Source organism: Rhinoderma darwinii, chromosome 2 (assembly GCF_050947455.1).
Source record: "Rhinoderma darwinii isolate aRhiDar2 chromosome 2, aRhiDar2.hap1, whole genome shotgun sequence".
NCBI classification, from domain to species: domain Eukaryota; kingdom Metazoa; phylum Chordata; class Amphibia; order Anura; family Rhinodermatidae; genus Rhinoderma; species Rhinoderma darwinii.
In genome coordinates this window covers 256,550,738-256,567,775 of record NC_134688.1, presented here as the reverse complement: position 1 = coordinate 256,567,775, position 17,038 = coordinate 256,550,738, and the positions used below count along the sequence as shown (strand labels likewise).

The following is a 17,038-nucleotide window of genomic DNA, read 5'->3' as shown; positions in this document are numbered from 1 at the left end:
CACTCGTAAGGCTTCATTTACATCTGCGTCAGGGCTCCGTTCTGGCATTCCATCGGAGCTTTCCGTCAGAACGGAACCCTGACTGAAACAAACGGTAACCATAGGTTTCCGTTTGCATCACCAATGATTTCAATGGTCATGGTTCCGATGCAAATGGTTTCCATTTGTCTCCATTGTGCTAGGGTTCCTACGGTATTGCTTCCATCAAAACGACGGAACCTTTGCACAACGGAGATAAACGGACACCATTTGCACCGGATCCGTCACCATTGAAATCAATGGTGATGCAAATGGAAACCTATGGTTTCCGTTTGTTTCAGTCAGGGTTCCGTTCTGACGTAAAGCTCAAACAGAACGCCAGAACGGAGCCCTGACACCGATGTGAACGAAACCTAAGAAACACACACACAAGGGACAACATGGTGACAGACATGACAAATCATACACAAATGCAATCTACACACTACCAAGAGATTGAAGAAAGATGCTGTTGTTTCAGAACTGATTTATATAGTAAGAGAAAAGCACAAAAGAACATATATTCCACAATACACATGACACAATCATGAAGGAAGGGCGAACCTCACCAAAAGTCACATAAGATCTATTACATTCAGGCAATGCGCAATTCACAGTTCAGCAAATATAAAGCTTCTTTACAACGCTTCCTCTCCACAACTGGTGCACAGATGGTGTGGTTAGCCACAGTAACCAATAAAACTTCACGTGATAGAATGTAACCACTGTGGGTATAGCACCATTTTCTTTTGCAGCAGTTTTCATAAATGCTTCACTGTGGGTTATATATTAATTTTAGGATTTTCTCAATCACTTGTATATTAGACGGAATAAGTACTAAGTTTGTGCAGATGATGTCCAATACTGTCGATTTAAGTCCTGCAATGTGTATTTACTCATAGTTTACACTTTCAATTCTGGTTGGGCCTGAATGTTGTCCAGAGTCTAATACTAGAACACTTTGTGGATATGTGTATATATTTACCTCAGAGCTGATCTCTACCATAACCGGTTTCTAGACTTTGAAGGCAGCTGTAATCCCTTCTGGAATAGACCTTATTTTACTCTATTAAAATACTCTGTTAAGTCTATTAAGCCCCTGATTAAATGGGGGTGCCTGTGACCTGTCTGTCTGTGTCAAATCATTTACATTGCATACGACAAAATGAAAACCATAGAAATAAAGTAAAACTAATCATGACACTGTATTTAAATAATTTTTTTTCAAAACAGAATTGAAACCCCATAACCATTTGCAACACAGACAATTGGCATTTTTAATCTCCCCTTTGCTTTAGAACAGTGGGCAAATATGTGAGTGCACTATGGCTTCATTGAGGTCTGCCGTATCAGACACAAATATACATTGCTTTATATGTCCGGAGGTGGGTATGATTTGGAGACTAGACATCCTCAAAAGCCATCTTTGAAGTCAGAAACATTCTCAATTATCCAAAGAATTTGGAAAAGAAAGGATAGTGTTGAGGTCAGTGTTTAGGAGGAAAGTGGTTGATAGTACATGTTCACTGATTTAAGAAAATACAATGAATTCTTGAATTCTAGAAATTCTCTCTTGTTCCTCCCAAAGTTAATGGTTCTGCTGCTGACAATAACCTCCTCTCTGCTGTAAGGACCCATTGGGATGGTTTATTTGGGGTGTGGGTCCATCCATCAGGAAATTGGCTCCATTTGATGTTACTCTGAAATTTTCAGTTCATCTCTTTTGTCCTGGGGAATATTTGACAAGAACAGTATGATCATTAACCTTTGATGGTGCCAGGTTCAGTCAGAGAGGCTGGGGCATATGCAGATGCTGCCAAACATGCTGCTGCTTCACAAAATCCTGGCAGACCTGCTGGTCCAGGCAAGCCAGGTCTACCAGGTTGTCCTGCAGCACCCTCTGGGCCTCTTTCCCCATCTTTTCCTTCAATGGCCTGACCAGGAATGCCAGGGATACCTGAGGAAGAGAAAATTCTCAATTAATATCTAATGCAACCTTTACCGTGTCTTTGTTCCAAAGAATTGTTGTTGTACCAGTCTCACCTGGAATTCCAGCCGGTCCAGGAAGACCTTGGTGTCCACGTCCCTGTTCTCCCCGGTCTCCCTTCTCTCCATGTTTGCCTGGTAGTATCCAATAAAGTTTAGAACTTTAAGCAAATATTGAAACGTATCCTGTCTATAGTACATAGCAGTATAGTATTTTCTGAACTGTAACTGATGAGGTTTTCCTGTGTGATTTCCTATTAGTAGCTCTGATACAAATGCACATGAAAGAAGTAAAAGTGGAAAACTGTCTTTTTATCATGCCAAACTAATCATACTATGAAAATAACGTATGTAGCTTCTCTGGGATGCATCTGCTCACTCAGCTTTCTCCTGTACTCCTATCTGTTAGCATCAGGGACATAGATAGAAATTCAGGCAGATTTATTAATTTCTATCAATTTACTGCAATTCATTTAATTATTATACTTATGATAAAAATGTATTTTATATTAATTGTTCATTTCTAATTCTATGTACACAACTTTACAAACCTTTAGGTCCTGTATTTCCAATTTGGCCCATAACCCCCACAATGCCAGGGATCCCCCGAGGCCCATGTGTTCCATGTTGTCCCTGTTCACCAGGTGAGCCTGGTGGTCCCGGAGGTCCAGGTGGTCCCATGACGCCAGCTCCGCCAAGGGCTGCTCTCTTAGCACTGACAGCTACAGCTGATAGTTGCTCTGTGAACAATAAAAGTTTTTTAAAACTTACACAAAAAAATATTTGGTTCCCTGGGTCGACTCCATCCTTGACATTTTAACATTAAACTACTAGATATTAATACTACATACAAGACAAAATCTATACAGATGAATGTAAATGTATAGGTGACCATGGATAAATACTATCAAAGAGTGATGAGGTCATTAAGAATTCTGAAGGGCCCATCAGTAGATAGGGAATTCTAGACAAACATTATTTGCATAGTTGCCAGGAGTCAAAAATGACAAGTCATATTGCGATAATAAACTAAATTACAACGTACATCCAAAAATGTGGTCATAATCTCTGGATTTGCTTTGTTGAAAGTGGCGAGTTGGCAATATAGACGTTCAAGCATATTTATTCGTATAAGGCAGCTTTATAACTGGGGTAGAAGAGGCCTGAAAACTGTTGCAGGTGGCATGTACACATTTATACAACTTTTGGGAAGTTGTCTAAAAAGAATTTGGGAGGGCTTGACTTGTTAGTCACTATTGGTGCCACAATTTTATGAATTTCACAATTATATCTTACAAACATAAACCAGATTTACTCCAGATTTACACTCGTTGAACAGCTTGTGCCTGTTTTATAGCAAATCTGTGGTACTAAAGACATTTATCATGAGTTATTTTAAACAAGTGCATAATACAGCGCCAAATCATCAACATTATTGATAAATCTGCCTTAGGCTGGGTTCACACGTGGCGGAATTTCACTTAAATTCCGCTGCGGACACTCCGCAGCGTTAATCCGCAGCGGAGCCGTTTCTGCATTGACTTCCACTTCTATTTAGAAGTGTTAGTTTAGACGATGCGTAACATTCCGCTGCGGAGCATAGGCTGCGGAGCGGAATTTGGTGTCCGCAGCATGCTCTGTCTGTTGCGGAGCAGTGGCGGACTCATGGCGGAATTTCTCCATTGACTTCAATGGAGATTCTAAGTTCCGCAATGAAGTCCGCAGCTGTCATGCACATGTTATGTGTGCTGCGGATGCGTCTTGCTTTTTTGCCATGACATTTCTTCATTCTGGCTGGACCTATGTATTTCTAGGTCTACAGCCAGACTGAGGAAGTCAATGGGGCTCCCGTAATGACGGGAGCGTTGCTAGGAGACGTCTGTAAATAGTCACTGTCCAGGGTGCTGAAAGAGTTAAGCGATCGGCAGTAACTGTTTCTGCACCCTGGACAGTGACTACCGATCACAATATACAGCAACCTGTAAAAAAATATAAGTTCATACTTACCGAGAACTCCCTGCTTCTGTCTCCAGTCCGGCCTCCCAGGATGACGTTTCAGTCTAAGTGACGGCTGCAGCCAATCACAGGCCAAGCACAGGCTGCAGCGGTCACATGGACTGGCGCGTCATCCAGGGAGGTCGGGCTGGATGCCGAAAGAGGGACGCGTCACCAAGACAACGGCCGGTAAGTATGAAATTCGTTTACTTTCACTAGGGAAAGTGCTGTCCCTTCTCTCTATCCTGCACTGATAGGGAGAAGGGAAGCACTTTTCCCGCAGTCCGCAGCAGCTAGTCCGCATCAATTTTCTGCACATTTTGTGCAGATCCGCAGCCGTAATCCGCAACCCGGATTAGGTGCGGCATTGATGCGGACAGTTGCGGAGGAAATCCGCCACGTGTGGTCATGCCCTTATAACGTGTTCTAGGAATTAAGGGCATGGGTGACCTTTGCTATAATGCAGATACATTTTTACTGTATTACATTGATCAGGATGGCCACATATGTTTTTTTCCTGTATGGTAAATCATATGACACCAGAATTTGTGCAGAAAAGTCACTTGCGGCGGGTCTTTCAATAGTAGATCTGACAATGGTAACAGTGGCCTTTTTACCATCTGAACAGTCTTAATTGTCTCTTTGGTATCTGGCTTATCTTCTAGACTTACCTTGCAACATTTTTAGAACAACTTCAATTATGTGTTGATCTCCTGCATCTCTTCCCTGAAAGACAAAATATTACTGAAACCTTATCAAGCAGAATCATGTGAAATTCAAGATGTCACTTAGGGATTTGCTTGTCCTAGACATGAATGTTTGGCTTCCTAACAGTCCAATTATTATGAATAATCACTTTGATTGATGTTGTCCTAATCATTTAAGAATATTTTGATATTACTCACTGGAACTCCTGGTCGTCCAGGCATCCCAGGGACACCCCTCTCTCCATTAAGTCCTCTTGGCCCTGGTAGCCCTGCAAGACCTTGTATTCCAGGCTGGCCAGGATCTCCAGTGGGACCTGTGTAGCCCAGTTCTCCATGTACACCTTGCTGTAAGGAGGCATAAGAAAGCATTGAACCCACAAGCTTTTAGCAACTGTCAATAAAACAAATAATTACATATCTAGACAAACTTACCTGCCCTTTGGGACCTGGTTCGCCAGAGTCACCCTGAAAAACAGATAAATACTTTAGCCATTCTTGTGAACATTGAACATAATTGGCTATGTATTATATACTGTGCATTATGCAAGTTGGAAAAGTTGATCTGGCCCCTCCACCTAAAACATATACATAATACGGGATACATTGTAAACCAATAAACATTAAACAGATATAAAAATATTAATTTATTTAGTGAGATAACCCTATATAGCATGATTTGTCAACAAATCTACACCTACTTATGTGGATAGGGAAACTTTTGACCCCTTATTGCACTTGCTAAAAAAAAATAACATTCTCTAAAATTAAAATGTACATCCACAAATTATTAAAATTATTAGAATCATTGTGTACTCTTATCACATGAGAAAAAACTATACATAGTTATTATTGACTATTATTGTACTGTATATTCTCCTGCTTTGACAGTAGGAGGACTAGGTAGTTTGTATACTGAATGGGATACTGAACTGATCTCATGGATATAGATATATAGTTTAGGATATTGTAATCTACTTACAGTTTTTGTTAAGCTACACATGTTTGTACAATGTATACTCTCAAAAACAGCTCTGTGAATGGTTGCTCAATCTAAGATATGGCCTACACAGCTTTCGTTGTCATGGGGCAATATTTATATCATATACATTGTCCATAAGGTGATAGATTAGCCTAAACATATATATTTTTCTTTTTTTTTTTATCATCTGAATGTTGTGTATTGTCAGTCAGTCAAAGATGTTATTTCCACCTAAACACTTTCTCTATTGCTTGGTAGTTTATCCAAAGTTCATAGGTTAACCATTGCATTTATTATTTATTTTGATTAAACATTCAGGACATCTACCAAGCCGACACATAAATTATATTGAGTTGTGCTGTTTAGTATCTCATCTTTATGACAAGGACTGAGAGTCTGTCAGCTATACTGGCAAGACTGAATAGTGATACATGTTGTATACAGTATACAACATAGCAGAGCTGAATTTGTCAGATTTCACAGAGCTAAGATAGATGAATGCAGTAGACTTGACTTTGTCGCAAACACATAGTATTATCGCAATGAATTGTCTGTGGTCTTACACAAGGCTGCAGTTAAAACTACTGAGCTGTCTTATATAGCAATTTCCAAATATATTATTATTACCTTGTGGCCCCCTTCCTGTTACCAAAAATGGCCTCAGCTTAAGAAAGGTAACAGGTAATAGGAGTATTTTAGGAAAGGCTGCTTACGCAGTTATGTAACCAAAGTCGAATCTATACTTATAACTAGAGATTTATCAGGATACACAAATCATGCAAAAAAATAATAGAGCTCTGCTGCACCCACAAGTTAAAAGAAAAACTAAATGTAAAAGTTTCTCTAACCACTATGCAGTAAGTTAACTCACCTTTTCTCCATTCTCCCCAGCTAAACCTTCAACTCCTGGATCACCCTAAAAGCAGAGTACATTTTAGCATTATGTACGACAACCGTACAAACTATTAACAGAAGAAAATAATGCTTGACTGCAGTGTGTATGTTCCTCAAATTTTCCTTTATACAGATCACCAAGCTTATGGTTACTTATTTTTAAAAAAATCTGAAAATACAAACCTCTTCGCCCTTTGCTCCAACCTTTCCTGGAAAACCCTGTGGAATTAAAGAAGCCATAAGTGGGTTTGTGGAAACCTGACATTAGTAGGTAAAATATATGCACATATTGGGTATTTAATACTATAAACGATTAACCCTCCTCAATTTTGCATCTGTTAAAATCCTGGAATCAGGCTACAATGATTTGGATTTAATGAGTAGAGGAGTAAATTAAATAAAATAAGATTGTTTGTATTCCGAATAATCCCAAATTACCATGTGTTTACCTTGTCTGCTTTTACTCCAGGAATACCCTGTGGTCCTGGTATGCCGGGAGGACCCTGTTCACCCTTTGCTCCCTAAGAAAATAAGAAAAACAAACAATTTGACTCTAAATTGTTGAATTCACTGCAAAACTAACATTTTACTAATACTCTTACCCACTGTAATGCTGGACACATATGGAGATATAAAAAAATATACTACATATTAGCCCAAATTAAAAGATCCTTTTCCAGTCTGATTTAAGCGGACATTAACATTTCAAACAATTTATGCTAATCTAATATTATACCATATATAGATCAACTTTGTAATTTACTGTTAAAATTCAGTTGTTTTATCTATGCAAATTCTGTGTGAAGTTACTGCCACTAGATGTCTCCCTTCCTGTAATCTGCTGTTCTTCCCCTGTTGTCAAGAAAAATCCGTCCCTTGTTACAGAGCAGAATTGATAGGCTGCAGAAGGTGGGGGTACGTCTCTTCACTTCCTGCCTATAAAAGTTTATGGAGAAGGGAGGGGGAGCAAAAGGAAGGACCAATAGAATGGAGCAGAGAGAGAGCGTGAGTCACACAAACAAGATGCAAACAAGTCTATGGAGTAGGGAGGGATGAGCAGGGGGAGGAAACAGGAGCAGAGTGAGATAGAAATCTTACCAGCAGCCTATGTCTATGTCACCCCAGTTCTGGATTCTAAACTACACTACGCAGTACTGCTGTATAATGTCCTCCATGCTGCTGTAGCTTTTATATAAGAGATAAGGGGGCGAGATTCTTATACACCCCTGGTATCCTCACTCTTTGGAATATTCTTAAATTATACTGGAAAACATGGATCTTCAGCTTTTGTACAAACATATGGAATGGAGTCAATGCCAGCTCTATGTTTTGTTTCATTGTTTTATTCGATCTAAATAAACTGTCAAATTTCTTTAATTCATCATTAATAATGGGGCTGAATTATGAGATAATCTGTGTTATTAGACAGACATTGAAAAGTCTGTGACATGTATTTGTTAGGGTAAAGAACTTCCAGCAAAACAGTCCAAATAGACTTATACAACTAATGCTACTATCACTTTGCTTCTTATTCAAAGTAGTCTCCTAATCTCTCTGCTCTATCTTCCGTTCCTAGATTTGTTAAAATTCAACATTATAATCCAGTTTTCTGTTGGAAACAGGTGCCAGAGTATAGAAATTTCGGGATTATTGGAAACTGAATTACAATAACGTATATTTATTTCCATCCTAGATGACCACTAAAACAGATGTGTAATTGTATGTCTCCTACCTCTTTTTTTTTTTTTTTTTTTTTATTGACTTACATTCACTTTCTGTACCCTGTGTAACTACAACTAGAATGGCATTGCTAGGGCAGAAATCAACTTCCTCCATCATCTACATCATCCATAAAATAGTGACAGTCTCCTGCATTGCTAGGGGCCCATGTGTTTCTTATCAATGCAGGTGCTCTTATGAACACTAGGTTTTGCAGGTACAGGTAGTGAGCTACCTTTAATAGTTGACAGCCAATACAGTTCCCTATAGGAATGTAAACTGTCATCATACTCTGGAAGACAATACCCCATATTCCAAAAACAGTCCTCATTAATATCAACCAGGTAAAGTTTCCTCTTTTAAGGAAATGTTTAAATGAATTCTAACTTCATCTGTACATACGTGTACCTAATACGTAAGGGCCATTGTATTTGACAATTATTCATAGACTGTGTAGAAACTACACTGCCTGTTTTATAGCTCCTGCGACATGGTGCTTCATTTGCTCTCCTAGGTGTAATAATCTTGTATTTGACATTAGAGGTGATCTAGTCTATAAATTCTTATCATACCAAGTTGTCAAAAGATTTTGCCAAGAGTCCTGTATACAGATGAAATCAAAATATATTATCCTGCTCTGTGGTCGAATGAGTATGTGTTGTGCCTTAGGTCCATAAGAAAAGATCCTTACAATTTATAAATTTTCATGTACTAAAACGCAGGACGACACTGGAAATGCATTGCTTTAGTTGCTGACTATGATATTAGTAGATAGCAGAGATAGAGCTTTTTGAACAATTGGATTGTTTTTTTTATCTAGTATTTATATTATGTCAGGTTAATGAACATATTTTGCCATGTCCATACATCTTATGTGTTGTGTAGTTTTAATCTAATGCTTCTATTCATCCTGACTTTCTTCATAGAGGAAGAGGTACTCCAGTTTATTGTTCATAACAGATATTGCAATATATTTACTCAGTCGTCTTTACACTTAAGTTTTCTTTTGCTATTTTCCATAATCACTAAAAAATAAATTAGTAACAAAAAATAGGTAACATTGTAGCTTTTCAGTGTACATAGAAAATATATAGGCTAAAGTAGATAATCTTAGATATGTTAAAATCATAGATATATTAAAATCGACTAAGTTGCGCCCCCTAGTGGGAAGCAGTACTGCAGCATATAACAAGCATCAACAGCTAAAGAAAAACTATTTCTAACTACACTGCAGTGTAACTACTGTGAGAATTATTAAATGTCAATTGGATGTATTGCAAAATTCTTCTTCTGTCTGTCTGTCTATCTCTCTCTATCTACCCCCCTCCCTCTCTCTCTCTCTCTCTCTCTCTCTCTCTCTCTCTCTCTCTCTCTCTCTCTCTCTCTCTCTCTCTATATCCATCTATCTATCTATCTCATATCTATCTATCTATCTATCTATCTATCTATCTAGGAAGCAAGGAGAGACTATCTATCTATCTATCTATCTATCTAGGAAGCAAAGAGAGACTAACTATCTATCTATCTATCTATCTATCTATCTATCTATCTATCTATCTATCTATCTAGGAAGCAAGGAGAGACTATCTATCTATCTAGCTATCTAATATCTCTATTATCTATCCATCCATCTATCTATCTATCTATCTATCTATCTATCTATCTATCTATCTATCTATCTATCTATCTATCTATCTATCTATCTATCTATCTATCATATCTATCTATCTATCTATCACATATCTATCTATCTATCTATCTATCTATCTATCTATCTATCTATCTATCTATCTATCTATCTATCTATCACATATCGATCTATCTATCTATCTATCTATCTATCTATCTATCTATCTATCTATCTATCTATCTATCTATCTATCTATCTATCTATCTATCTATCTATCTATCTATCTATCTATCTAGGAAGAAAGGAGAGACAGGAACGGGAGGTTTAACCCTAAGATAGCCATAGCTGCATTCCTCATGATCTGTAGATCGAAGTGGCTAGGTTTATTCATAAAAATAAATGGAAATGTATCACCAGCAAAGAGAATAATAAGGGAGACCAGACATTATGAGAGTGGCCACCAGGTCACTAGCTAAATTGCAGGAGTCATCAGGTAAGATAGGTCTACTATTATGAGCGCATCTCCATGGCATGAAAAAACTCAATAGGCAGTATAAGCGCAGCACCCAACAGGAGTTCACTGTCTACTCTCCCATCAATTAGAGGGGACAGTCTACAGCGTATAGGACAACAGATGCACATTGATCACATATATGATGCAATCAAGTGACAAATCTGTTGTCTATTAGTCCTATATAATGGGTATACCGCAAACGCCAATTTATCTATCTTATGGAAAGCCTGTATATAATGATAATATCTATCCATGTGTTTGTCTATCTAACTATATTATGGAAAGCCTGTAATAAATAATATCTATCCATCTATCTATCTATCTATCTATCTATCTATCTATCTATCTATCTATCTATCTATCTATCTATCTATCTATCTATCTATCTATTTAGCAAAGGGTAAAGAAGCAGCACAGTTCTTCCAAAATCGAGAAGTTAGGGTGCAATATTCTCGTTAGGGCACGTGACCAGTGTCCCTAGAAATTAATCCAATCCTCCAAAACACGAGACAGCACTCCTTGGTTAGTGAAAATTGAGGTTTATTCACCACATGCAACAAGTCAGGCCTACTCCATGGGGCCTTTCTCAAGCTTGTGCTGTCTTGTGTTTTGGAGGATTGTATCTATCTATCTATCTATCTATCTATCTATTCCTCTCTACTGGACAATACAATTTAATGCTTCTTAATCATGCACAAGACTCTCAGATTCTTTTTCAACAATCTTTATATTTTTTCCAAAAAGTTACAAGTATTCTTCATTTAGACAAATACTTACTACTTTCCCATCTACCCCGACAGGCCCAACTGGTCCCCTTTCACCACGGTCACCCTACAAAGAAAAAAATAGCTTGCAATAACATTTATAACAATTTTTTTCTAACTATATGAATACATAGAAAATCCATTGTATAATTTCAGTGTTTAAGGTCATGAAATAGTAAAAGGAAATAAATAATATTGTACTTATCAGAAGAGTAGTGTATTAGGCTATGTTCACATGGAGTATTTTGGGGGAGGAATATCTGCCTCAAAATTCCGTTTGGAACTTTGAGGCAGATATTCCTCTCCCTGCACGCCGATTTTCGCAGCAATTATCGCGCCGTTTTTCGCCCGCGGCCATTGAGCGCCGCGGGCATAAAACAGCGAGAAATACGCTTTCTCCTGCCTCCCATTGAAGTCAATGGGAGGTCGGAGGCGGAAGCGCCCGAAGATAGGGCATGTCGCTTCTTTTTCCCGCGAGGCAGTTTTACTGCTCGCGGGAAAAAGACGCCGACGCCTCCCATTGAAATCAATGGGAGGCGTTCTCGGGCCGTTTCTGCCGAGTTTTGCGACGCGGTTTCCGCGTAAAAAAACTCGGCAAAATACCCCGTGTGAACATAGCCTTAAATGTAATATTTACTTACTTTTAAACCAACAATGCCTCTGGGACCAATTTCTCCAGGTGGACCTCTTTCTCCCTAGTAATAACAGAAAAACTAAAATGAATTTTCTGTTTTTTAATTTCATAAGAAATAGTGTTATATTTTTGTAAAAAAAAAAAAAAAAGGTTTCATGATAATCTGATCACTAGATGTCAATGTTTAACTTCATTCTACAGGTAGAATTTTAATTGTTTTAAACAGGTAATCTCGGTCTATGTATTTTTGTGAAATTGTTAGAAAATAAGCTGTGTATGTAAAATAAAAGAGTTATAGACAATCTAGTTTTCTGGAATACATCACCACATATCTTTACTTACCTGTTTCCCTGGTGCTCCACTGAATCCTGGTTCTCCACGAGAGCCTGGCTCTCCCTGTGAGGAACAAGCATATAGCTGGTTAAAGTTCATAGATTTTAGATTATGCATGGAATGTATCATATTATTAACAAGCTCCGCAATGTCAATGAGCGTTTCAATAATTAGCTAAAACCTTTAAGATTTATTTTTACAATTTTGTCAGGTCCCTATAAGTTAGTACATTGACAAAGACTTTTATGTTTCTTCTGCTAATCCTACTACTAAACATAAAATGATCATATTATTATTACATTTACTACATGCCACTATCTACAGGGGGCACTGTGTGTATCGTTCTTTACTTTACAGTGCTTGTCACAATTATATTCAGAGGCACAGTGTTAGGTACTATTTTATTCAAGGGAGCAGTGTATCATGCTATTATATTTAGGGGCACAGTGTGTGGCACCATGAGAATGTTATCTTCGTTTATAGGTGTGAAAATGTTGGAAAAGTGAGGAGCCTAAGACGTCTGAGTGGCAAATTCTGCAGAAATGGGTCATGGCCAGGAGAAGTCGTCATGAGGTCTGGACCGGATGGAGAAGAAAAGAGGGGAAAAACTACTAGAATATAAGAAGATGTCACCAGTGAGTCACTGGATTTATAGAGAATCTGTCACCTATTCAGACATGTTTATTATAGGAAATCCTTGTATTTCACAAAAAGCGTTTGTGCAGTCCAGGACTGATGAACAAATGGGTGTTACCATTCCCCTTGTCAGGAGGATGTGTCCCTGCACAGTGTGATACTGTCAAAGATGGTTGGAGACTGTCAGTATGTAGGGACACAGCTCTTTGACAAGGGGAATCATAACATACCCATTTGTTAATGCTCGCCCAAAAAGGTAGTGTTAACAATAGTTACGTCGCGGCCGGGTAGCGGTGGAGAAGGCGGGCCCAAGTTTGGGTAACAGCCCAGGACCTATGGTCTACTTAATCTGCCATTGTTGATAACCTACCCTAAGGATAGGTCATCAATAGCAAAGACCTGTAAAACACTTTAAGCTCAGAAACTCAGATATATATATATATAGAATCATAGTATAGTCGTTTTTAAAATAATCAATATAATCTAAATTTATATTTAAAGAGAACCTGTCCGTTCTCCTAATTTTGGTTTTAGTGAATACTTCTATTCACCATGAAATGTTTACAAAAATCAACAACTGGGTGTTACCAATAAGTCGATAAGGTGTGTTCCTACACACTCCAACACGGTTAGCACTGAGTGCAGGGACATGCCAATTGACAAGAGGAATGGAAACACTTAGTTGTCAGTGTATCCATACATTTACAGGTGGAATAACAGAGGAGGAGCACATAGCAGAGTTCTTAGAAAAGATGCTCCAGGTCCTTTTAAGTGTAGCTTCTTTGTGAAGAAGTTTTTAGAATTTGTAAGAAAATTGCTTAAAGAGGTTGTCTGGTTTAGACCACGTAACTCAAACAGAAGCACACAAGTTGATCATAGGATGACTTTGTTGGGAACCCCAATAACATAATATAATGCTAAGCATTATGGATTATTGTTACAAAGCACTCATTGCAATCAATGGGCCCACATTGTTTTCCTGCGTTGGAGCCAGTTATGGTCGCTCCCTTATGAATTGACCAAAGCAGACAAACTTTTATTATCAATTCAATAATATAATATTAGTTCCTGTTATCTGAGGAATAAATCTGTATCCACTGCAGTGCTGTACATTTCCTGTCACCCTCTGCCTAATCGTCAACAAGCTATGGACTAATTACATCGATCTGGAGCCCATTTAGTCTGTAGGCTAATAATGTATACTAGTCCCGCTAGACGATTGGCCAGAAACCTAATAACGCTGCCTTAGTGGCAGACCAACTTAACATTTTTTCTTCCTTCAAATATTTGGGGACACAGATAAGTGAACGACTATTAGATTACGAAACGTTAAATATTGTGGCACTTTTGGCCTGGTTTTAACAGAAGACAGCAGAATGGTGCCCTCTTCCCCTCACTGTAATTGGTAGGGTCAAACTAGCTAAAATGATCTTTATGGCCCAGGCTTTCTAACTTTTGCATAATGCCCCTTTGTGGCTACCACTACGTATTTCTTACAAAATTAATGGCATTTTCAGAGACTTAATATGGAAGAAGGAAAACTCTAAGATAAAATTAGAAACACTACAAAGACCAAAGGAAGAAAAGGAATTTGCTATCCCAGACGCCTGGCTTTACTACAACATATTTTGAAAGGGGTTTGGGGGAGGTGTCACTTGCTTCCTCCTAGGCACATATCACAACATATGTTTTGCAGACTGGCTACCTGCTGATGGTCCGGAAGCTGGAAAATTCGCCGGCATTCCTAACCCTTTTCCTACACTGTGTGGCATAAATAAATAAATCAAGAAAACAATTCACTAATTTCATCAATTCTGTCATCTGACTGTTGATCCTATCATCTGTCTACATGGGTACACTTTTACACTTGCTGCAAAGGCTGGTCATTTTACAATTACTGTATCAGGCTCGTAAACTCATTGCATACTATTGGAAAGCCCCGGACCCGCCTACAGTTGAGGAATATGTAGCCAAAGTTTTTATGTAGCCGTATTGCGACTAGAACAATATGTTCTCATGAAAAGGTGTACTATTAAGAAATTTGAGCATTAATTGTCACCACGGCTAGATCTGCACCCCCTTAACACTTACACAAACCAGATTGCGGGTGAGGTAAGAGTAGGATATTACTGGCCTGCACATCTTCTTTTAATACGGATATATTATCACGCATAATGTTTTTTTGTTAATCCCTTAATTGCTGATGTATATGGATATCCATGCTCTGTTGAGATTTTCACTGTACACAGTACTTCTTTTATGTGTTCTAAAGGATGCAGACTGTATTTGAGTTAGGTGAATAATGATGCCATCAGATATGGAACTGACTTTTGTGTCTCCAAGGTTCTACTATTTTTTTTGGCTGCAAAACGTTGGCTGGAATAACAATGCTGGACTAAGAATAAAAACGGAAGTTATTTATTTAAGAACTTTCAGTACAAATGGTGTGTAAGGGGATGTAAGGGAAAAACCTTTTTCTTTCTCTTTGAATGTTCCTACTATTGTAAACATTTTCAATAAAAATGTATTTGATTTAAAAAAAATTATGTATACTAGTATATTCAGTGGTAAAGTAATTAGTAATTTATTTGTAGGCTTACATAAGTCTGAATAACATTTATATGTTCATGTTTCGAGACTTTTGGAGAAAGGATTTGCAGGACTACATTGTATGATTAGAATATATACCATTCAGCCATATCATTAAAACCACCTTCCTAATATTGTGTAGATACCCCTCATGCCGCCAAAGCAGCACTGGCTGTCGAAGCATAGACTCCACAAGACCTTTAGAAGGTGTCCTATGGTATCTGGCACCAAGAAGTTAACAGCAGATCGTTAGTCCTGTAAGTTCAAGGTAAGGCTTCCATGAATTGGACTTGTTTTTCCAGCACATTCCACAGATGCTTGGTCAGAATGAGAACTGGTGAATTTGGAGGCCAAGTTAACTTCTTCAACTCTTAATCATGTTCTTCAAACCATTCCTGAACTATTTTAGCAGTGTGGCTGGGCGTATTATCCTGCTGAAAGAGGATAATGAAGGGGTGTACTTGGTCTGCAACAATCATTAGGTAGGTGGTACGTGTCAAAGTAACATCCATATGAATGGCAGAACCATGGGTTTCCCAGCTGAACATTGCCCAGAACATCACACTGCCTCTGCAGGCCGGCTCTCTTTCGATAGTTCATCCTGGTGCCATCTCTTCCCCATGTAAGCAACGCACACACACAAGGTCATCAAAACATGTCTTCTTTCATTGCTCCATTGTCCAGATCTGATGCTCATATGCCCATTGGGCACTCTAACCGGACCACTACGCAGCTCCAAATGCAGCAAGCAGCGATGAACTGTGTGTTCAGACATCTTTCTATCACAGCCAGCATTAACTTTTTCCGTAATTTGTGCTACAGTGGCTCTTCTGTGGAATCAGACCAGATGGTCTAGCCTTCGCTGCCTAAGCGCATCTACGCAGCTTGGGCACCCATGACACTGCCACCGCTTCCCCAGTTGTCCTTCCTTGGACTACTTATGGTAGATACCAACCACTACACATCGGGAACAATCCAAAAGACCTGCCTTTTCGGAGATGCTGTGACCCAGTCGTCTAGCCATCACAATTTGGCCCTTATCAAAGTCGCACAGATGCTTACGCTTGCCTATTTTCCCTGCTTCAAACACATCAACTTCAAGAACTGACTAATAATGTATCCCAACCATTGACAGGTACCATGGTACCGAGATAGTCAATATTATTCACTTTACCTCTCATTGGTTTTAATGTTATGGCTGAAAGTTGTATGCATTATATATATATGAAATATGTAAAAACAATAATATTCCTTTTGTCACTTTTTGGACAAATCCTTAAAAAAACTAAAATAAAACCAAAAAAATAATCTTAAATAGTACCTATTAAGTACAGCTTGTGGCTTAAAAAGGGCACTTTCTTCTGTTACACAAGACATTTTTCTTATGGCAAATCTTAAAAGGATTGTCCAACAAATTCAATACTGCATTTCTCTGTTAGATCACACATAAAACAACACAATTTTTCAATTGTATTCCTTAAAAAACAAATAAAAAAAAGATGCTCCTGTGTCTAGATGTTGCTGTTAGATACTAATTATGGCACACCCTTAGTATTCTTTTGATTCCTTCTCAGAACGTCCAACCTAATGTGTTCAGTGTCGGTGGACACGAATGCCCAGTAACACAGTCCAAGCATCCG

General features: G+C 38.4%; 1 protein-coding gene across 1 annotated transcript in view; it reads right to left on the bottom strand.

Annotated features, from left to right (window-relative positions):
• Positions 1 to 350: 350 nt before the first annotated feature.
• Positions 351 to 17,038, bottom strand: part of COL9A2 (collagen type IX alpha 2 chain) — a 51,234-nt gene continuing 34,546 nt past the window's right edge. The window contains exons 21-32 of the mRNA XM_075850494.1: positions 12,183 to 12,236; positions 11,848 to 11,901; positions 11,220 to 11,273; positions 7,029 to 7,100; positions 6,763 to 6,798; positions 6,557 to 6,601; positions 5,139 to 5,171; positions 4,905 to 5,051; positions 4,671 to 4,725; positions 2,556 to 2,744; positions 2,062 to 2,139; positions 351 to 1,975 (exon numbers count right to left, since the gene is read on the bottom strand). Coding sequence (XP_075706609.1) covers positions 1,779 to 1,975; positions 2,062 to 2,139; positions 2,556 to 2,744; positions 4,671 to 4,725; positions 4,905 to 5,051; positions 5,139 to 5,171; positions 6,557 to 6,601; positions 6,763 to 6,798; positions 7,029 to 7,100; positions 11,220 to 11,273; positions 11,848 to 11,901; positions 12,183 to 12,236 — 1,014 coding nt within the window. The 3' untranslated portion in view covers positions 351 to 1,778. The remainder of the gene's footprint in view (positions 1,976 to 2,061; positions 2,140 to 2,555; positions 2,745 to 4,670; positions 4,726 to 4,904; positions 5,052 to 5,138; positions 5,172 to 6,556; positions 6,602 to 6,762; positions 6,799 to 7,028; positions 7,101 to 11,219; positions 11,274 to 11,847; positions 11,902 to 12,182; positions 12,237 to 17,038) is intronic.